We start from the raw sequence: 20,571 nt of genomic DNA, 5'->3' as shown, positions 1-20,571 counted from the left end.
CAAGTAAAAGGCCCAATTAGACCAAAGGTGACTATAAACTGTTATTATCAGCAGGTTAAGCAACGAAAGGAGCGTGGAATCCCAGGCCAAGTCCCTTCATTTTCCCTAGCCAGTTCCAAAGACAATTGCCAACTGCCTTTCTCCCTGACACAGGAGTACAGGCACCTGCAGGTCTCAACAGGAATGAAAACCAAACTGGAAAATTGCCTTGTCTCTCTCCTCCTCACTCAAGAGAAAGAACCACTCCTGGAGCACAGATCTTGATAAAGCTGCCTTGCTATCAATTCCTTCTAGTTCAGCAGTCAACCTGAACTTTGTCAATCATGGTTTCCCAAGAAACTCTTCAGAAACATGAATCGCTGAAACACAAGCTTGAGGTAATAAAAATCACCTGGGAAAAAAAGGGACACCTGGGAAAAAAAGGTCTACTCATCTGCTGCCAGATAACCCGTAAAGGTACCTCGTACCGAGGGGAGGCAAGGGCTAATTAAGTTATGCTTTCCAATGCTAAAGTATAAACTCTGAAGCCTTCAAAACCTTCAACCTGGATGCATTTCAAAAATTAGCATTTGAAATTGCAACTTTCTGTCCGGAGAAAGTCTGTTTCACTAAAGGGCATATGCAAGAAGCATTATTTCCTGGCAGCTAGGCTTGTAATGACATCACAGAATTGTTCCGCGCAGGGAAACAGTCAAGCGCGGGTAAGGTGTGAGGTCATCAGTTAGTCAGCTGCTAAAATATGACCCGAGAATGCCCTTGACATCTGTGATGGAAGGGCTTGACTTAAAAGGCAAAAGCAAAGTCAGGTCAATCAAATCAGCCCATTGCAGGGATTTTCAAAACATGTGCAACAGGATGTTAGTAAAGTGCTGTATTTTAAAAAGGGTCTTACGGTCAATGCGTTTGGAAAACCCTGGGAAAAGCCGAAATTAAACAGATGTTTTACTACAGAACGTTGGAGAGAACGTATTCTGCTGGTGCACCGGGTAAGTCTCTAAGAAAGGGTCAGAGAGTAAGAGGTATTTTTCAAACTCATTTCAAAATACAACTCATTCTTGGCACACAGCCCTTGGACTAGGGTTCCACGGGATATACTTTGAGAAGCACCAGCTTCTTCTCTTAAGGTACAGACCAGACCTGAGCATTACTCTGTTTGTAAAGCGCCAGTAAGAGATGGAGAGGAGGACTGTAATTCCAAAAAACATTCGCTCAGCATCGAGGCCAGTCCTTGCCTCCAACAGTGGTCTACCAGGAAAGGCGGGTCTGAGATGCATCGTGATGCTGAGATGCGAGGGAATAGAACACGTGAAGCGATAAGGAAACCCCCTATGGGGGGAGCCCACCTTTGAGCTGGGTCATGTACCAATGGTGTAAGCGTTAAGGTCAACCCGAATACGGCAAAACAGCCCTCTAAAAATCAGACCAGACCTACTTTCATGGCCCATAGCCAACGATCCTGCCTTAATTTTGGACTTATTTTTGCCCCTGTATTGGACTGCCATGCTTTCTGTAGCCTGTACATACTTTCGGAACTCTACCAGGCAGATAAAAGCTTGCCTTCTCACAGCTAACCACCAAAACTAAAAAAAAAAAAAAAAAACTTAGAAAAGTCCAGAAATGTCACTGCCAGCACAGGGTCACCGGAGCATCATCTGTGAACGTCACCGAAGAGGAGCTTTCAGACACACCCCAGTGACGCCTCCAGACAATCAGAAGGCACCGAAGGAATCAATCTGGACCCACGGGTGTTTTGCAGGTGCCTGAAAACGCATGGAATTCGGCGCTTCTATAATTTTTCCTATTAATCAGGTCAGGCATTTGACACTGGAGGTGGCAAAAAATTGTTTTAATGGCAACATCCCCTTCCCCGCCTTGCCAATTACCCCGGCCGTGGCATTCCTCTGTCCACACAGGCCACAGCTGCTTAATCTCCACTGCCCCAGGCTGCACCTGTGAATCAGACCAGCCTAATCACACTAACAGATGGCAGAGGCCAAGTAGCCAGCTAAGAGCTGCTATCGCTTTAAATCGTGTCTAATGTTTCACAGGCACCAAACAGAGGCAGCTCCCGACAGCAGTGTCTCCCTGGTACAGCTAACACCAGCCCTTAATCACCGCAGAGCACCCACTGCAGGGCAGACGTGGTGTCATTCGAGAGCTAATTACAAAGAACGCTGGCCACAGGGTGAAGGCATGGCATTCGTTAAGTGCGCTCCGCTCCCTGGCCCGTCTGCGCAGGCACCGGGCGGTTGGGACCAGTGTTCGGGGGACGAAACCCTGGAGGTCCACGGCAGGTAATCCCTCGCAATCACCAGAAAGTTCAGTCAGTTCACTCAGTCTACTTGTTACGTAACCCATACCTTGCTGTTACATTTTACGGCTTCCCAAGTATTCCTGGGAACAGGCTCTCAGACGTGGTTCTGTTCACCAGGACGAGGCAGGTTCCAGGCCGGCCAGCACAACCCGGGTGCTGCCAGATTTGGACATCCCACACGTGGGCCCCACCTGAGAGCCGTCCACAACAGTGCCGGCATCCTCCCTGCACCCCCACCCCCCCATCGTCACCCTGGGGACTGGCAGGGGGGTGCCGTGATTCAACACACCACAGGCCTGCAAGCGAATGGCGGCTTTGCCTTTTGCTCACCGAATCATGAGTTTCCAATCAAGAAAACAGGAATAGCTCCCTCCAGCTTATGGGGTCGTTGGGGGCACTGCCCGAGCCAGCAACCGGCACCGAACCTGCCCAAAGCCACACCTCCAAAGCAGGGTCATCCACTGCCTTCCCGGCCAGAGCCAAAGAACTAACAAGGAGTGATGTCTTCCGATGTCCCAGTGATGCGTTATTAAAAAAATAACCATAATAACTTCCCAAGAAGGTTGGTACAAATCACAGCAGAAGACAGTTTCACTCACCCACAGTTTTATAAACAAGAGCGCACACGGCTCAAGGCAGATCTCAAGGTGTGAATCCCTAAGTCGGTGCTTTTCATTCTTCAGCACACGTGAGAATCATCCCCGGAGTTTCCAGTCCGGGGTCTGGGGTGGGGCTTTGGCCTTTTCATTTCTAGTAAGTTCTTAGACGATGCTGATGCTCGTGGTCCAGAACCCAAGCCTTCTCTTGCCAAAACAATGAAAACTATAAATGTTTCCCTTTTTGCCTACGCTGCTAGGAGACTGGAACAAATGCAATTCCCCATTTGACACATTATCCCAGGTCCCTACCAGTATCCATTTTCTCTTCTTGTCTTCAAAAGCCCTGCCTATTTTCATAACTAACTTATTATTTAAGCCTTGTAAGAATTTATTAAACTAAGGTCCTTTTGAAAACATGCAGAATAGAACACCTAAGCAAAGAACGCCAGCAACTAATGTACAAGCACTTGGGGAACATTCAAGCCATGTTACTGGAAATATAACTAATGCTACATTTTATCTTTTGTATTGAACGTCGCGACCCACACTTTTCTGAGCGCCCTACAAACGCAAACCTGTCTGATCCTCGTAACAACCCCACGAGATGTTATTATTCCCATTTTACAGTTGAAGAAGCCGAGGCAGAGAAGTTAAATTACTTGCCCAGGGTCACCTCCACTTAGAGGTGTCAGAGTAAGAGAGGCCGAGTTCTTCTTGACCCAGGTTCTCCCACGTGTCACTGCTACGTGTTAACAGCCTTTGAAAAGCAAACGGCACTTGCTGGTTCCCTGCTCTGTCACTGTCTACAAAGCAAGGCCCCCTTCCCTTATTTCCTCTCAGCATGCAGCAATGTCTGAAAAGGTCACGGTTTCTCGAGGCGCCTGGGGGGCTCAGTGGGTTAAGCGTCCGACTTCGGCTTAGGTCGTGATCTCGCGGTCCGTGAGTTCGAGCCCCGCCTCGGGCTCTGTGCCGACAGCTCAGAGCCCGGAGCCTGCTTCGGATCCTGTGTCTCCCCCTCTCTCTGCCCCTCCTCCACTCACCCTCTGTCTCTCTATCTCTTAAAAATAAATAAATGTTAAAAAAAAAAAAAAAAGGCCCCAGTTTCTCAACCTCAGCCCTACTGACATTTTAGACCAGATCCTTCTTTGTTAAGGGCTGTCCTGTACTTTGCAGGATGTTTCCTAGCAGTACCCCTCGCTTCTGCCCACTGGATGTCACTGGCATTCTTCCTCCCCCTACTGAGACCACCAAGTGTTGCCCAATGTCCCCCAGGGGAGTCAGAAGCAGGAGAATCCCCGCCCCCCGCCCCGGCTGAGAACCACTGAGTTAAGCCAAGCACCATCAGAGGTTACAAAGAAGACCAGGGTGGTATGTGTTTTCTACTTGTATCACGCCTCCGAACAGTGAGAAACCGAAGAGGAAACGAAATTCGAGGACAGAAAACTGGGAACTGCTTTCGAGAAAGAGTGACTTGTGACACAATAAGAAAGGACAAACGGTAGAGAAGGGTATACAGGAACACTGGTTTATTCTCAGATTAGAAAGCCAGGAGAGGAGACACAGCAGAGAAAAGTCAAGGGCCGCAGGGCACAGCGTTCTGAAGAGTGGACAAGACGGCAGGTTAGAGTCCGGACTTCCCGCCAGGCTCTGCTCTCTCGGGGACCTTCCGAGACGGCCGTTACTTACTCTTGTTATTGTTCTCACTGACAAAATCCTCGGAGCCTTCTGTGTCGTCCTCATCATCTCCGGATGAGATGGCATCTGTATTCAAAAGAATATATCCATGGTTGTGTTTTTGCAAAGCAAAAGGCTGTAATCACGTACAACTTAGTCCTTCTGGACAGGGAAGGCCACAACCCAGGAGCCCCCGCAAAAAGTCTGAGATCTTGTTTAGTGAAGATGGTTTTAAGGGCTTCAGTTTTCTCTCCATGAGGACAGTTGGTCTGTATTAGGATTCCCAGTGCTTTCTGCTTTCACGTTTTTTAAACATACTGTCAAGTTGGATATATTAAAACTGGATTTTAAGCTTCCAACAGTATTCAAGGCCCCGGCAAATTGACCGATTGCGTTATTATCCAAAGATTCTTTCCAACACCACCTTTCAGTTGTCAGGATCCCCTTCAAGAAGGGAATTAGTCCCCGGCAGAATTTACTAACTTCTGAAAGCAAATCTTTAGACTTGGCCAGAAAGGGGGCCTCCATCTAGTTCCCCCTCGCTGCATGGGAGAAAAATCAAGGAGAGAAACTCGAGTTTTAATAAAAGGAACCCGAAATCTTCCATATCAAATTGCAACTCTGTATTCTAACGGCCAAAGATACAAACAGTATGGGGGGGGTGGGGAGCGGTGAGATGTGTTTTCTACTTCTATAAAGCATGCTGTCTTAAAAGAAAAATGCTACCTTGCACATGAGAATCCTGTCATTTTTAACGACCAGCCCCTCTGGCAGAGCCGGTCCCCGTGGAAGAACTTCAAAAACAGATCAATAACAAATTAGGGAGCTCTGTGCGTGGCATCCAATTAGCAGATCCCACTAGGAGTTCCCTTGTCCAGTACAATTTCACCCAGAAAACGGCTACAGAGAAGAGAGAGCGGAGGGCTCGCAGGCCAACTCACCTGTGACATTGACCATGAAGTAGACAGCCTCGCTGTCTACCGGCCTAGCCGCCGTGCAAGCATAGAGGCCGGAGTCTCTAGGCGTGGCACCTTTTACCTGCAAGTACTCCCCAATAAGCACTGTCCTATTGTTGGGCCCCAAGTGTACCCCATCCTTAGTCCAACTGATCATGGTGGCATCTCTCAACGGACAGCGCAACTCTAGCGACTCCCCGGGCGCGGCCACGTAAACTTCAGGTTGGGAGATTTGGTATTTGGTTGGCGGCTCTGCAGAAAGGTGGGAGAGAGAAGATGGAGACAGATGGGAAGGAGGAAAAGGAGAGAACGTCCAACAAAGGTCAGTGGCGGCCCGTTTATTCCTAGGAGAGGTGGTTCTTGGTCTGCAAAGGGCCCCAGCAGGCGTCGGCTTCCGCCCGCACCCAGGAAGCCGTGCACAGAGCAGACGGAGTGTCTGAGACATCGACCAGAGGAAGTGCCCGATAGAAGCGGCCCCACTTTGTCTCCACAAGCTGCAGGGCCGTAAACACACACCCAAAACCCAGCGTGGAAGGATAATGTGAGAAAACTTTGCAGTCTGTTACCAATCCAAAGCCTGCTTACAAGGGTCACACGTGGGGAATTCTATTCTTGTGGCATTTTTGACTTGTAAGGACGTGTGTTTTACAATTTTTTTATTGAATGCGACTGCATGGCTGTGTCTACACCTTTACACACACACATACACACACGCAAGTACACACACACACACACACACACCCCATTTGCGCTAGACTTTGCCTGTTGTCACAATGCTGAGCTTCTTAGAATGAAATGCCCAAACTCAAGGGACGCTAATGGGTCCTTGTACAAAACTCTCAGGCTCAGATCACTTTGCTGGCCTGGAGACTTAATACTGTGCTGGGTAAGCTGGAACACGCTGTTTTTCTTAACACCAAAAAGAACAAAACGCCCCAGAAAACCAAGAGGAGGTCTCTGTATCGTACCTAGACAGATCTGGAAATGAGGCAGCTGAGCACCTGACCCTCTGACATGTTCACAGCTGGGTCCCTCCCTGCCCACCAGCACCCACCGCACACCCTGCGCTCCAGCCTCCTCGGGGCCTTGGCCTTTAACTCCTCCCTCCCTCACCTCCCCGTTAACCCAACTCATCCTTCAAGGCCCAAATCATCCAGCTGGATATGAGCTTGCCATCGGTCCCCCGGGCCTGGGGGTGGAGCGGATCTCCCCTCCTCGTTCACCTGTCCGCTGAGCCAGCTTCTGGGGAAGCAGCACGTAGCTCATGGACGTGTCCTGTTGCCCAGGGGGACAGCAAAGATGTAGATGGAGGGTTCAGGTCTCCTTGGGTGTCCCTCTTGCCCCAAGCAACACACACACGGCAGGGGCCCGTGCTGAACATGACTGCGGTCCCCAAATCCTCAGGGCAAGAGGGGACTCAGGCAACCTGTACAAGCACAGCGAGAGGGAGCCACAGGCCTACGAGGGGAGCACCCGGAGCCGCTGGCCGGGACCCACGAGGACCCATGAATGGGCTTTCATCCATCACAATGGGAACTGTGAATGGTACCCAGAGTCCCAGGCCCAGGAAACATCAAGCGTCCCAGCGCTGGGATAGCTCCAAATCTGGGCAGCATCACAAGGCAACTGTTTTGTCCTTCTGAGTGCAGTCTGGACAAATCTCCCACATGACAATGGAATAAAGTCACTCCGTGCCTTAGTCCCACTGCTGAAGGAACAGTGAGGGCCGTGTGCATCTGGTTCTAGAAATCCTCACCACCACCACCAACAGCCAACATGGGAGGGCCAGGGCTCCCCAAAGGGGCACCTTCAAAGGCATACATGCCAAGAAGAGCCCAGACGTTGAACGGGACATAGAGAACCACCACCACAACAGCAACAACAACAACAACAAGATAGAAGAAGAAAGTAAGAGTCTGATTTAACATGGACACACACACCCTGAAACGAGGGCAGAAAACCCCAATTCGCAGGCTACGCTTCCCGAGTAAGTTTTGTCTTTCTCATTCTACATCTACGAGACCCCTCCTACGGGCCACGCTTTGTTCTAGATGCTCAGGGAGCAACAGGGAACAGTAAAATCCCTGCCTCACTGGTGGAACTTTAATTACAGTGGAGATGACCGACAATAAACAAAAAGCCTACAAAAAATGTATAAAGTACGGGAGGCGGTCTTGTCAGGAAGCCAAATACAGCAAGACAGCGGTACAAACAAGACAGAGGGGGAGGGCTCTCTCTAGAGCAGGAGCTGGCAAACCACGGCCCCCGGGCCAAACCCAGCCATTGCCCGTTTTTGTAAACACCGTTTTCCTGGCACGCAGCCACGTTTGCTCCTTAAGTGTTGTCTGGGGCTGCTGTTGTGTCACAATGGCAGGGCTGAGCGGCTGGAACGGACACCCTACGTCCTCTGCAAAGCCTCGCCCTTTACGAAAAGTTTGCCAACCCCCGTTGTACGGGATGTTCAGAGAAGGCTGCTCTGAGGGGTTGAAGGGCAAAGTGATGTCTGAAAGATGTCGCCGGGACCTCAGCTGGAAGGTTCCTCAGGCCACACGCCTCCTGAGCTTGCTGAGGTCCAAATGCACCTGAATTGAGGGACTCCTAGAAATATCCTGAACTCTGAAGCCCGAGCAGGACAGAGAAAAGGAAGAAAAATGTGGGAAAGAGGGGAAGGAAGAGAAAAAAGGAATTCAGCGCGACCCCGGATCGCGGACCTTGCCCCATTTCCAGCGGCTTGGAGTCCCATCGGAAGTGATGGTGCCCCACAGGACACCTGGCCGAGTCCCTTTCACAGCTGGTTAAAGCAAGGATCAGATGGCATTTGGGTCCCATATAACCAACCAGTAATTACCGAAACAGCACCCACAATGTTAAGAGTGAATGTATCGTGGATTAGCCTGGGTCACAAAATAATATTTATCGGGACCACACGGCATCGTCAGCAAGGTACCGAGAATACTACAGAATCTGCTTTCCTCTGAGCCAAGACCGGACATCAAGAGAGGTCTACGCAGGAGTGGCTGGACCCCGAACTGCGGATCTTCACCCTCTCAGGGAGACGCGTAGCCAGCCTGCCTCTGCCCTGGCCCCTCCCATCAGGAGAGCCATGTCCCTATTTCATGCAGGCAGGAGAATGTATGGAGACTGCTTTAAAAAAAAAAAAAAAAAAAAAAAGATAAGATACTTGCAATTAGGACGCAAAAACCTCTCTCTCCCGACAAAGGTAGAGTTACGATTTCCCTGTTCTTAAAGGAACTCATTTTCGCTGAGAATATCTGGTAAACCACCGGGTCTCGCGGAAGCCAGGGGTGCCCGGACCAACGTCACAAAGGCACCACCACCTGCTGATTGGTGGTAAAAGAGGAACGTGGCCCACTGAGGCCTCAAGGGCAGGGACCGCGTCTTGCGTGGGGCCGGACACACAGGAGCTGACGATAAATGTGCCGTCGTGCGCAAGAAAAGGATGGTCCCCTGAGCCCCGCTCCACTCCGTTCCTGCTTCACCTCTCCACCCCGGTCCCTCCCCCATTAAGGAGCAAGAATGCCGAAATTGCTTGTGAGGATCCGATGAGCCAACCAACAGGAACCTCGGCGTCCAATCTATAACCTGTCGGGCCCGTGACCGTCACTACCGCTGTCCTTCGAGGCTGACGACGCTCACCACGCCTCTGGCACCACTATCTTCAGAGGATACTCAGAGAGCGTCTGGATCAGTATCTCCACAGATGCAGGTCAATGTTACGGACAGGCTCCCATCTCACCGGGCCCCTAAGAGGACTTCTGCTCAACGTGGTCCTTCTCTCCGGTAAAACCAGGTCAAAACTGTCACCCGTTTTCCAGTTAGAGGATAAGCTTCAAGGACAGTAAAAGAACTCTCCAGAACACATCACTAATGGTGTTCATCCATTACAATTAGGCCACCTGACTTCAAGCCTGAACGAACCCGCACCTAACGGATCGGTTCACAAAAGGCTCACCGGGTCACTGGGGGTTTGTGGCAACTTCAGCAAAGCCCAGCAATGCGGTGTTCACACTCAGACTGTAGGCGTGGCTCGGGGAGAAGGGCGAATGGGTGAACGAAAAGGAGAGGGGGTGCCTCGGTGGCCCAGGGACTTAAGCACCTGACTCTTGATTTCGGCTCCAGTCATGATCACGCAGTTGGAGAGTTCGAGCCCCGTGTCGAGCTCTACACTGACAGCATGGAGCCTGACTGGGATATTCTCTCTCTCTCTCTCTCTCTCTCTGTCTCTGTCTCTGTCTCTTTGTCTCTGTCTCTCTGTCTCTGCCCCTCCCTCGCTCCCACGCTCATGCGCTCTCTCCCTCTTTCTCAAAAATAAATAAGCAGGGGCACCTGGGTGGCTCAGTGAGTTGAGCATCCGACTTCAGTTCAGGTCGTGGGTTCGCGGTTCATGGGTTCGAGCCCCACGTCCAGCTCGCTGCTGTCAGCCTGTCAGCACAGAGCCCTCTCTCTGCCCCTCCCCTGCTTGCACCCTCCAAGTAAACAAGGCTACGTTAAAATTTTTTTGAAAACAAGGAGAGGACTGAGGAAGCGTTTGGGGAAAAACGGTGCCAAGAGAAGGAAGACAGTTGGGGGCGGGGGGGAAGGGATGCCACACGGTCCACTGCCACACCGCCCAGGCGCACCCCCGCCCAGCCTGTGGGTTCCTGCATCAAACATACCTGGGCACAAGGTGCCAAGGACATGGGCGCTTTGCCTGGAACCCAAACAGCTGGCTCAGCGGAGGCCACCCTGTCCCCGCCCGTCCCCAGGAGGCCACTCCCCCGGCTTGGGTTTCTCTTCTGTGTCTGAATGCTACAGGTGACAGGTGACTGTCTTGCCCGCGCCCTGCAAACATGCTCCGTGAGTGCCGCGCACACACCTGCACAGGTATCTCCCTCACACCGTTCGGTGCGGAGCCAAGAAGATCTGCTAAGTCCTCTGACACCAGCGATGACGCACCGGTGATGCTCCCCGACACGGATCTGCTTCCACTAACAGGGCCCGGTGCCTCCACCCCCTCCCTACCCCCACCCCTGCTCCAGCAGGCTGCGCGGCCTGCTCTGTAAAGCAGGACCGTTGACACAGGGCAAAGTATTCCCCAGGAGATTTAAACAATACCTTTTATAGTCATATTAATGTTTCCTGGATTTGTTGTTTTTTTTTTTTTTTTTTCTGGTGCTACAGCTTACTTTTAACCTTTCTTACGCAGAGCGGGGGAGAAATCTACAGGGAGCGCCCAGTCCAACCTTGTCCCTCGTCTGATCCTGCCAAAACACCACGGGGGAAGGTTCCAGAAGCCACTCTGCTCCACACCAGATATTCTTTCGGAGACACTTCCACAGACAGACACAAAATTCCGTCCATCTTTCATAACAGTAATTCAAAGTGGGAAAACACACACACACACACACACACACACACACACACACCAGCGTCCGACATTGTCACGGAGACCTAAAACGGCCAAGGGGAGAAGCGGGCGAGGTGACCCCGGTCACCGAGAGTGATCACACAGCTTTTTCTCTTAATATCCAAGTGACTACGTGTATATTAAAAGAATGAGACAACAGGCACTCCTGTAGCCCGTCCCCGGCATGCAGCCTGTGCGGTCCCCGCCATGGGCAGCAGAGGGGCCTCATCTGGGAAGAGAAGGACACTGAGGCGGGGGGACAGACCTCAGCAAGTGAGGGCGGGGATCATGACCTCTCAGAGTGACATCATGCCAACGTCACTGGCTGCAAGCCGCAGGTGTTCACCTCCGGGTAAACAAGCACAGGGAAGAAAACCCTGGCCTGTATGCGCCCAGAGCCGGGGAGGGGACAGCCTGTCAAAGTCCAGAAGGGCCGTGACTTATGCGACTTCAACGCACATGTCCCTGGGTCCCTCCCCCGTGTCACCAGCAGGGCCGTCTCGGGACAGCTGAAGCAGGGAGGGAGTTTGGAACAGTAAGCTATTTCAGGTAACGCTTTATGTTGCCAGACCAGCCATAGCAGCACTCCAGACTGTCACTTTTTATAATGTTTGCCTATAAACTTTCCCGTGTGGTTTTTGAAATGGCGCCCAAATGCAAACAGGGAACAGATGGGAAGCCCGCGGCTCGCCCCGTCCGATCGCCTGCTGGAGGGTGGACGGCAGGTTGACACGGTCCGGGGCCAACAAAGCGGCGAAGGCCAGCGGGACGATGACGTCGCACCTCACAAGGTAAAGCCTTTTCTGGGGTTTCCTCGGGACGGCGCCTTTCCAAATGTCAAGATGCTCGCAGCTAAGAGGCAGGAACCCCGGCTTCGAGGATGCAGTGTGGCGGGGCCCCTGCGACACGGCCCCCGAAGATGCTCCCGGTCAGAAAGTCAGGGGCATCTGAGCCCCAAACGCATTCCTCCAGAAAGGATCAGAAAGGGAGAAAGAGAGAGAGAACTCGGGAAACAGACCGTCCCCCCACCCGGGGCCTGGAGCTGGAGCAGAGGCCGGGAGGGTGGCAGGACGCGGGCTGCGGGGACACAAACGTGTGCCTCTTGTCGCAGCTCGGCGCTCCCACGGGAACCGTCACGCCAGCACTGGGAGCAGAGCAGTCCACCAGCCTCCGGCTTCCTGGTGCTGCCCTCCCTCCACCACCCTGTACCAGAGGAACAGATATCACTGCTGTGGGCCTGCCAAGGTCCTGAGACAGCAGCGCACAAAATAAAGCTGCAAATGTCACTGCAATGTCACAGTGCGCGACACACACGGCGGTAAGTGGCGGCTGAGCCTGTCTGTTCCGGTTAGCCTCGACTCACCCTCCCGCTCTTTAAGATGGCCTGAAGCGGCCACGCCACGGTCCCAGTACGAAGTTTTAACTGGCCGATACCGAATTTTCTGTCCATGGGAATTGGAATACCAACCCCCCTCATACACACCGCTGTCCTGAAGCATTTTTACAAGCTGGACTTGAGGGAGGCTGGGCAGTCGAGACGTCGGGCATTGCAGCACAGCTTTTCAGTAACCCGGAGGGGCCGAAGGCCCAGATCATTCTGCCCGGCACCAAATCTCACCAACAGAAAGACACAAAGGTACCGGGGTCCCCACAAGGAAGTCAGAAATGACCGCCCCCACCCCGTGGGCCCCACCCACGGAGGGGGGCGGGGGGGGGGGGTCCCGCAGACGCACAGACAGTGAAGACAGGGGCGGCAGAGAGCGGGCTGTTCCGTCTCAGACATCCTGAGAGCTTCCCCTTTGCAAGAAGGGACTTGCACAAGACAAAAATCCTGTCATGAAACGGAGGCCTTATAAGGCATAGGTACTACTTGTACTTTAAGAGGCAGGAGGGAGAGACAAACACTCTGCGCAATATAAAGATGAAAGTTCTCTGCCTCGAGAAATACGGCCAACATAAAAACGGGGGACACAAAGAAGTCGGAGCGATGAGCCACAGATACGTAAACAGGCCGAGAGGCCGCAGTTCCCTTCCCGGCCAATTGTTGGGGTGTCTTACACACACACGTCAGCACTTAAAACCTCCCCGTCGGTTCCACGGGGGCTGTAACAACCACTAATAGCTACCTCTGCCACAGTAGCCTGCCTGTTCCAGAAATTCTGGACTGGCTCACATTCCTCATGATCAGATGGGATAATGGCATATGTTTCCAATATGGTAACCATTAAAAATTATATATTTAGGCACACCCCTCATATAATTTAGGTCTATCTTTGAGATGCGTGGGGGAACAGCTTTCCAAGTCTGAAAAGAAGTGATGCAGCTGCCCATGAGAAAATACTAACGTAGAAATCGTGACATGCCTAAGAATGCCCTCAGGGAAGCAGGAGTCACCGTGATCACCCAAGATTTGGACCCCAAGTGGCAATATCCACTCCCTATTCTGCCAGCAACCCCTCTCTCCCTTTGATCCTGATGTTTCAGGCTGTCAGTGAATCATGTTCTCCGAAAGGGAGGGGGGGGGGCATAAAAAGGAAGGTTTTCTCCCTGGTCCCAACACCTGCACCAAACTCTTATGTTCACGACAGCAAAATTTCCACTGGACCACCGGGATGCAGGTACGGGATCAGTGCCATCTGCATAAAGTCCCTGGACATCAGCAGCTCTGCTTGAGCAAAAACTTCCACACCAGGCCCTCTGTTCAAAAGCATTTCCCGCACATGCCATCAGATTATCTAGTGTCCACGAAGCAGGAACCGGCGCTGCAGGTTACGTCAAAGCAGCCCGCACGCACCCCCCTGTCGCACGTACAACGAGGAGTCCATGTGCTTGATGCCTGGTCATCCAGGCCGTGGGCCTCCTGCCTTCTGGAAACACAGGAGGAGGCTGGCATCTCTGAAGATCTTCAGGGCTTCCTTGCACACGCTGCTCTAAGGAAAACCACGTCATCAAGCTGGCCCTGCCGACGGACCCAGACTCCTGGGAAAACTCTCCCAGAGGGAAGGTTTCGTACTCACTGTATCGGGAAGGGAACTGGGAGGTGGGGAGGGCCTCCCAAGGAGGTCATGGAATGAAGGAATGAATGCGATTTGCCGGACCTGTATCACCATCGTTGAGATCAGGAGTGACCCTGCTGAGGTGTCGCCTGTAAAACGAACGCGTCATCTCCGGTTCTGAACGCCTCATCTGCCCCCAAAATGTTTCCGTCTGAGACCTGACAACGGCAGAGCCCTCTTCCTCCTATAAAGTGGTAAAAAGCCACCTTGCTCATCAGAGGCTGCTTCAATTCCCACAGCTGGTCCCTGAGCTCTTCCTGGTACCCTAGCATTAAAGCTCTGGTCCCATCTCTGTCCCCTCCCTGGGCGCTCTTCAGAAAAAGGCAAGAACAGGGGCGCCTGGGTGGCTCAGACGGTTACGCGTCCACCTCTCTTGGTCTCAGCTCAGGTCATGATCTCACGGTTGGTGAGTTCGAGCCTGGCCATCGGGCTCCTCGTTGTAGGCGCAGAGCCTACTTGGGATTCTCGCGCTCTCTGCCCCTCCCCCGCTCTCGTTCTCTCTCTCTCTCTCTCTCTCTCTCTCTCTCTCTCTCTCTCAAAATAAACAAACGTTAAAAATAAAGAAAAGAAAAGGCAAGAACAGGCTGAGAACCGACCTAAGTTCCAACTCTGCCACTGACACCGTGTCTCCGCCTGCAAACCAGGACTGATGATAACGAGCGCGCGCACAGAAAGCACCTAGCTCCGGGCCGCTGCCACTCGGCAGGACCTCGAATGTACCAGCGGGAAGACCTTCTAGCTGAAATCATTACTCCTCAGCTGCAGCAGACTACGCGTGAGAGACAGAAAAGCCACCTAACCAGGTGTTCTCAACACGGAAGCCTGGGGATGTAAGAAAACAAAGCGGAACCTTCTGTTCTGTTTCTAGAGCCCCTAACACATAGCTTAGTGTTAATCATCCCTTGTGTCGTTCTGTCTTCTGCTTGTGCACGTGTGTGAGTGTTCCTAAGAACAGAGCGGTGTGGCGGAGGTCTTGCCTCTCTGGGACCTCCTCCTTCCGCACTCCCCCGTATCTGCGAATATGCTCAGAAGCCCGCCCCTGGCTCTTGTGGTCCCTTCCCTATACTCTGCTTGGCCCACCTCTGCAGCTTTCCCTGCCCCCTCCACATCAATGCCGCTCAAGTCCCTGCTGGAAGGTTCATCCTTCCACCTGCCTGAGGGAGCACATCACCTGACCTTGTCTTCCGAGGTGCCGCCCAAAACAAGCAAGTGCCCTTCCCCCTCTTCCCCTCCAGCAGCCCCTGGCTGACATCAACTCAGCTCCAACTCGGCCCTGAAGCCCCCCGCTTCTCCCTCCTGCCTCCCATCCCACCAGGCCCCACATCTGCTACTCCTGTTAGTTCTCTCTGAAACAGTTCTGAAAAGAGAACAAGGGCAAGACCTCACCCCTGCAGGTCCCCACCTTCTCTCCAAAAGACCTCTGCCTTGCCCCCCCAGTCCACCCCATGTATCCACCGCGGACCCCCAGAGCAACCTGGGAAACAAAACTGACCTTTAATTGAATGAATGAATGAATGAATGAACGAATGAAATGAAATGAAATAAATAAATAAAAGACAGAGACCACTCCACACTCTGACAGGGTAAAACCCAAAGAATATTCCTCACATTAAGGCCACGGTTGCGCGAGGCCCCACATCCCCCCTCCATCTTCTTCTCCCTCATGCCCTAGACTTGTCTGTTCTCGCGGGCACTGTTTCCTCTGCCCGTTACCCTGCCCCACTACTCTGCCCGGCAAGCTCCTATTCAGCCTTCAGAGCCCAGCTCAAATATCATCTCCTCTGCGAAAATCCCTGCTTCCCGTCAACACAGCCCACGCTGTTCTCATCTCCAAGACACTACAGCCTTTGTTTATTCACCTCGAACCTACAGAGCCAAATACAGCCACCTCCCCCACCGACCCGGCCCGCCCTCTCCGAATGACCTTCTTGGGTGGGGGGGATCAGCAGTGCTTCTCAGACTTTCTTCTGCATAAAGACCACCTAGACAGCCTATTAAAACACAGCTCCAACGTTTCTGGGTCAGTAGTTGTGGAGTAGGGTCTGAGCTTCTGAGCTTCCCACCAGCTCCCAGATAATGCTAATGCTGCTGGTCCAAAGACCACACTGAGAAGTTCAGCAGCAGTGTCCAAGGACGAGAGAGTCGGAGACCTGGTTGTGCAGGGATGAACCCACATCAACTTGGACAGCCCCTTCCCATCACCTGAGTCTGAGCCCCAGTTTACAGAACAGGGAAACACCTCCGGGCTAGCCTGCTGCTGGTCAAGGTCATCACAAGGACAAACCAAGAGGCTGCCTGGGAAGGTCTTTGTAACCCCTAAGGTGGGTGGTGGGGACACATCTGAGAAAAAGCACCCCTCACCCCAGTTCCGGCCAGGGCGGGCCTGGGCGCCTGTGTGTGGGTTATAGCTTGACCCCTAAGTGATCAGCAGATTCTTTCCCCCCACCTCATGGTAAGGCTGATTTGCCTTACTCTGACTTTAAAACAAGGTTTTCTTTCAAATGCATAAATCTGTCAGGTCGTATCTATGTAAGTTACCTAAGTGTAGATTTCTGGCAAATGGAACTAAACATCCAAGGATCTTGGGAGAGAGTTGTTATCAATGCCAATGACACCTGTTTGATGACTTTAGTGAGGGAAGAGGCCTTGGCTTATTAAAATAGCATCTACTGTTCACCTATCCAACAAATCGGGGATACCAGATATTTACATGCGGACCACAAAAACCCCTGCAGAGTTCCCCGGACCAGATGCCTTATCACAACCCCAGAGCATGCCGGGAGGAGCCCTGAACACCAAACCCCTCCGGCAAGGCGCCCACCTGTGCCCTGCATGGCACCCAAGCATCAGGAGCCTGTAACAGCACGGGGCTGATGGGCCTGCTTTCCAGAGAGCATGCCCTAAGCCAGCACTGTGACTACATTCCAGAAGCAAGTTTTCAGGGACGGTCATCATTCCGCACTTAGGGTTACTCCTGGCTCCTAGAACCTGCTTCCGGGACCCGCTCACCCCCCTGACACGGACATAAACAGTCCACAGTGCATACTAAGTGGGTACATGTGGCCTGCAAGTCCCCTAAAGGTCAGATCGTGTCGAAATCCTAGGTGACATTTTCCCCCAGCCCTTCCCTCAATACGTACTTTCAGAATAAGTGAATATTTTTAAAGCGCCCCAGGGACCAAAGAAAAGGATAAGGGGGTGGGGTAAGAGTTACTCCAGGAAGGCAAGGGCACGCCTCTTGGCCTCCTGATCTTCAACTCCGGGCCTTTTGCAGTACCTTTGAGCAAGTTTACTTAAAGGGCTGGACCTTTCTCCTCTCAGCAGGACCCCAGTTCCAACACTTGTTCAGAGCCTGCAGCTGTGTCCCCAGACCGGTTTCCCCCCCACCCCCCCAGCAGCATCCCGGCCATTTACAAATGAAGGGCTAGCAGCTGGAAACTGGGAAACAGATGGCCCTCCTCCTTTGAATGGCTTGATCTGGCAACTCAGGCCTCAGCAAGTTCGGGCCAGCCTGGTGCAGAAATCTTGTTGAGGCTGAAGGCACAGATTCATAGCCCGAGGGGTCTTTAGCAAGCAGCTGGGTCGGAATGACCTCTTGGAGGGGTTTCCCCTAAAGTTAGCAGGGGCAGGGAGCCTCTGCGGCGGGTGGGGCACGTCCCCAGCTGGCTTTGCCCCTTGCCCGCTTTTCTCCAGTGACTTACAAAAAAAAAGGAAAATTCCCCCGTGGGGAAGCCTGTGCCCCAGGACTGAAAGCACGTTCGTTCATTCAGGAAATTCCAAATCTAGAAGGGTGCCACCAGGGTCAGCCTTTCTCCTAGGCCCTAAGCCGTGTATCTGCAAAGAGGTCAAACCTTCTGGAAAGCAAACTTTGAAGAGTTTCCACTTCTCCATGCAGAGCCCAGCCCCTTTCAAAACCCATCAGAGCAAGTTCACCTCGGGAGGGGCTATGCTGGGTCCCCAAGCATCTTGGCACACCTGCCCCTTTTAAGCAAGACTGTGCCCCACCCTGCTCCGGGGAAAGGAGGGAGCCTTATGTAAATGCCCAGGTCCTCGGCTGAGGCCCCGCTATGGGAGTTCACTACCCAGGCTCCCCTGCCTTCCACCACCTCCGGCCTCCATGTTAACCTGGTAAGAAACTGCAGCGGCAGAAAAGAGACTTGTCAAGGAGGTGGCTGAGAGCTACCCTTGACCACCTGTTCACAGGCCCTACCTGCAAAGACGGGCACCTCTCGGCAACAAGTGGAACCTGACGGGGGACAGAGGAGGAGCCAGGCCCTGGATGGTTCCCAAACTGGGCAGGGAAAGAGCTGGCAGGCACATGTGGCTGGGACTGACTGGGGCCAATGCAGGGGGGTCTGCTGAAGAATCAAGGTGGGTGCTCACCTCCCTGAGAAGCTCAGCCTCGGGAAGTCACATAGTTCGAGTACCCAGAAAAATCCTCACCGTGGCCCACAGGTTCCCCACCTGACCTGGCCTACTACTCTAGTCTCCTTCAAGCGGCACCCCGGCTTCCTCAGGGTTCCTGCAACCCTTTGAGACCCACCGTGCTTCTTCTTCAGAGCACCTGCACCCAGGATTGGAACTAGGGCCTCGTTTTGGCAGTTATTTGACAAAGATCTATGGCCCCCCCGACCCCCATTCATAGGACTTGAGACTGTTTTTGGCTTGCCATTCTATCCCCACAGAGCTCAACACATGGTAGGGTTTCAAAAAATGTATCTGGGGGGCACCTGGGTGGCTCAGCCGGTTAAGCATCTGACTTCCACTCAGGTCATGATCTCACGGTTCGTGAGTTCGGGCCCCGCATCAGGCTCTGTGCTGACAGCTCAGAGCCTGGAGCCTGCTTCGGATTCTGTGTCTCCCTCGTTCTCTGTCTCTCTCTCTCTCTCAATCTCTCTCTCTCTCTCTCTCAAAAATAAACATTTAAAAAATTACGCCACAGTCTGTAAAGGGTTGATGACCTGTGTCTGCCAAGCTCTGGCAGTTGTCCCTCCACCAGGGCTGCAAGGCTAAGAGAGGAAGCTGCAGGTTTCCAACCGCCAAGCATTCAACACCTTCTCTCCAACGCTGAGCCCCCCTTCTGAACACCTGCGACCCCGGACGGACGTTCCACATTCACCGTGCAAGTTCAGTGCAAGGTCCAGCGGACTAAACCAGGCCCAACTCACCTCCAGGTCTACCAAGCTCCCCTCAGAAGCCACCTTTTTTTAACCACCCAAAATGAACTTTTGTTTGCTTTAAAAATGGCTCTACTGCTCAGCCTCTTCCTCCCCTTGGGACGCCCCTCCTGGCCAAGAGGAGGCGTGGGGGATTGCTGCTTCTGCCTTTCCATTCTTAGATGTTCTCTTTGTTCCTCACTTTTGCCCCGGCGTCGTCAAGGGCCAGGGAGGCCCTGCCATTTGTCGTTTCCATGACCGTAGGTGGTAGGAGCCCCAAGAACAACCGTCTGCGCAGGTGGGCCTTGACCCAACTGAGAATCGGACACGCTGGAGAGAAGTGTGACGTACTATTAAAGTGACAAGCAAAAAGGCAAACATTTAGCAGTGCCAGGGCAACCGGCCAGAAGCATCTGGGACAAGGAAAAACGGGATGGTCTGCTCCCACTCCGCTCAGTTGGCTTCTGAGCAAATGGGCAAATACCAGACCAGTCAGCCCTACCTGCCTGAGCTCCTGCTGGGTGACTGAGCCGGGGGTCACTAACTGGGCCTCAAGGCATCTCCCTCCAGTCTCCCGGCAGGAAAAGGGTTGGCTTCTTACTAGTCAGCTGCATATCACCAGAGGCCATTCTCGGAGAATCACAAAGTGGTAATTATTGCACTGGTTTTATTGCCCAGGACTTTTCTTCAAACAGCTTTAGGAAAATAGGTGTGGGTATGTGGGGAAGAGACAGAATCACCCAGCAGCGTCCTTACATGTTTAACAGTCAAATGACATATTTCGGAAAGAATGACGAGGCCGCCCTACCATATGCCACAGAGGACCCTCCTGCTTGGGGAAAGGAAAGGAATCAATCGATAAACCTTCCTTATGCCAAGAAATTCACCCCAAGGCCGGGGCCCACGCCCGCTGTGGAGTCTTGGAGGAAACATTTCATCTCCGAGGGTCTCAGTCAAGAGTCTCGTCCATAAAATGGGAACATGAATGACCCGGGGGTCAGCTGGATGATTAAGATTAGAGATGGGGGCAGAGGAACTGCAGGAAGGTGGTCAAAAAGTACAAACTTTTTTTGTTGTGACATAAACAAGGACTAGGCCGGGACACCCGGGGGGCTCAGTCAGTTAAGCATCTGACTCTTGAATTCAGCTCAGGTCACAGTCTCGTGGTGGTGAAATCAAGCCCCGCATCGGGCTCCGTGATGAACACCTGCATGGGACTTCCTCTCTTCCCCTCTCTCTCTGCCCCTCCCCTGCTCACGCTCTCTGTGTCTCAAAATAAATAAATAAATAAACTTAAAAAAAAAAAAAAAACAACAGTTCTAGGGATGTAATGCACAACACAATGACTATCATCACCATGGCCGTGTGGCGCATGTGAAAGTTTTCCAGGGAATAGATCCTGAGAGTTC

At 52.6% G+C, this 20,571-nt stretch overlaps 1 protein-coding gene across 17 annotated transcripts in view; it reads right to left on the bottom strand.

Annotated features, from left to right (window-relative positions):
- Positions 1 to 20,571, bottom strand: part of FGFR2 (fibroblast growth factor receptor 2) — a 108,323-nt gene that overhangs the window by 73,606 nt on the left and 14,146 nt on the right. For 7 of the 17 annotated variants that reach the window (XM_081790450.1, XM_081790447.1, XM_060641322.3 and 4 more), the window contains exons 3-4: positions 5,529 to 5,795; positions 4,600 to 4,674 (exon numbers count right to left, since the gene is read on the bottom strand). The exons of 5 other annotated variants lie outside the window; for them this stretch is intronic. In XM_081790450.1, the coding sequence (XP_081646576.1) occupies positions 4,600 to 4,674; positions 5,529 to 5,795 (342 nt within the window). The remainder of the gene's footprint in view (positions 1 to 4,599; positions 4,675 to 5,528; positions 5,796 to 20,571) is intronic. 5 more of the 17 variants (XM_081790455.1, XM_081790451.1, XM_060641325.3 and 2 more) reach the window with 1 other exon arrangement.

This window comes from Panthera onca, chromosome D2, assembly GCF_046562875.1.
Source record: "Panthera onca isolate mPanOnc1 chromosome D2, mPanOnc1 haplotype 2, whole genome shotgun sequence".
NCBI classification, from domain to species: domain Eukaryota; kingdom Metazoa; phylum Chordata; class Mammalia; order Carnivora; family Felidae; genus Panthera; species Panthera onca.
Note: the sequence above shows the minus strand (reverse complement) of the source record. Positions and strands in the feature narration are given on the sequence as shown.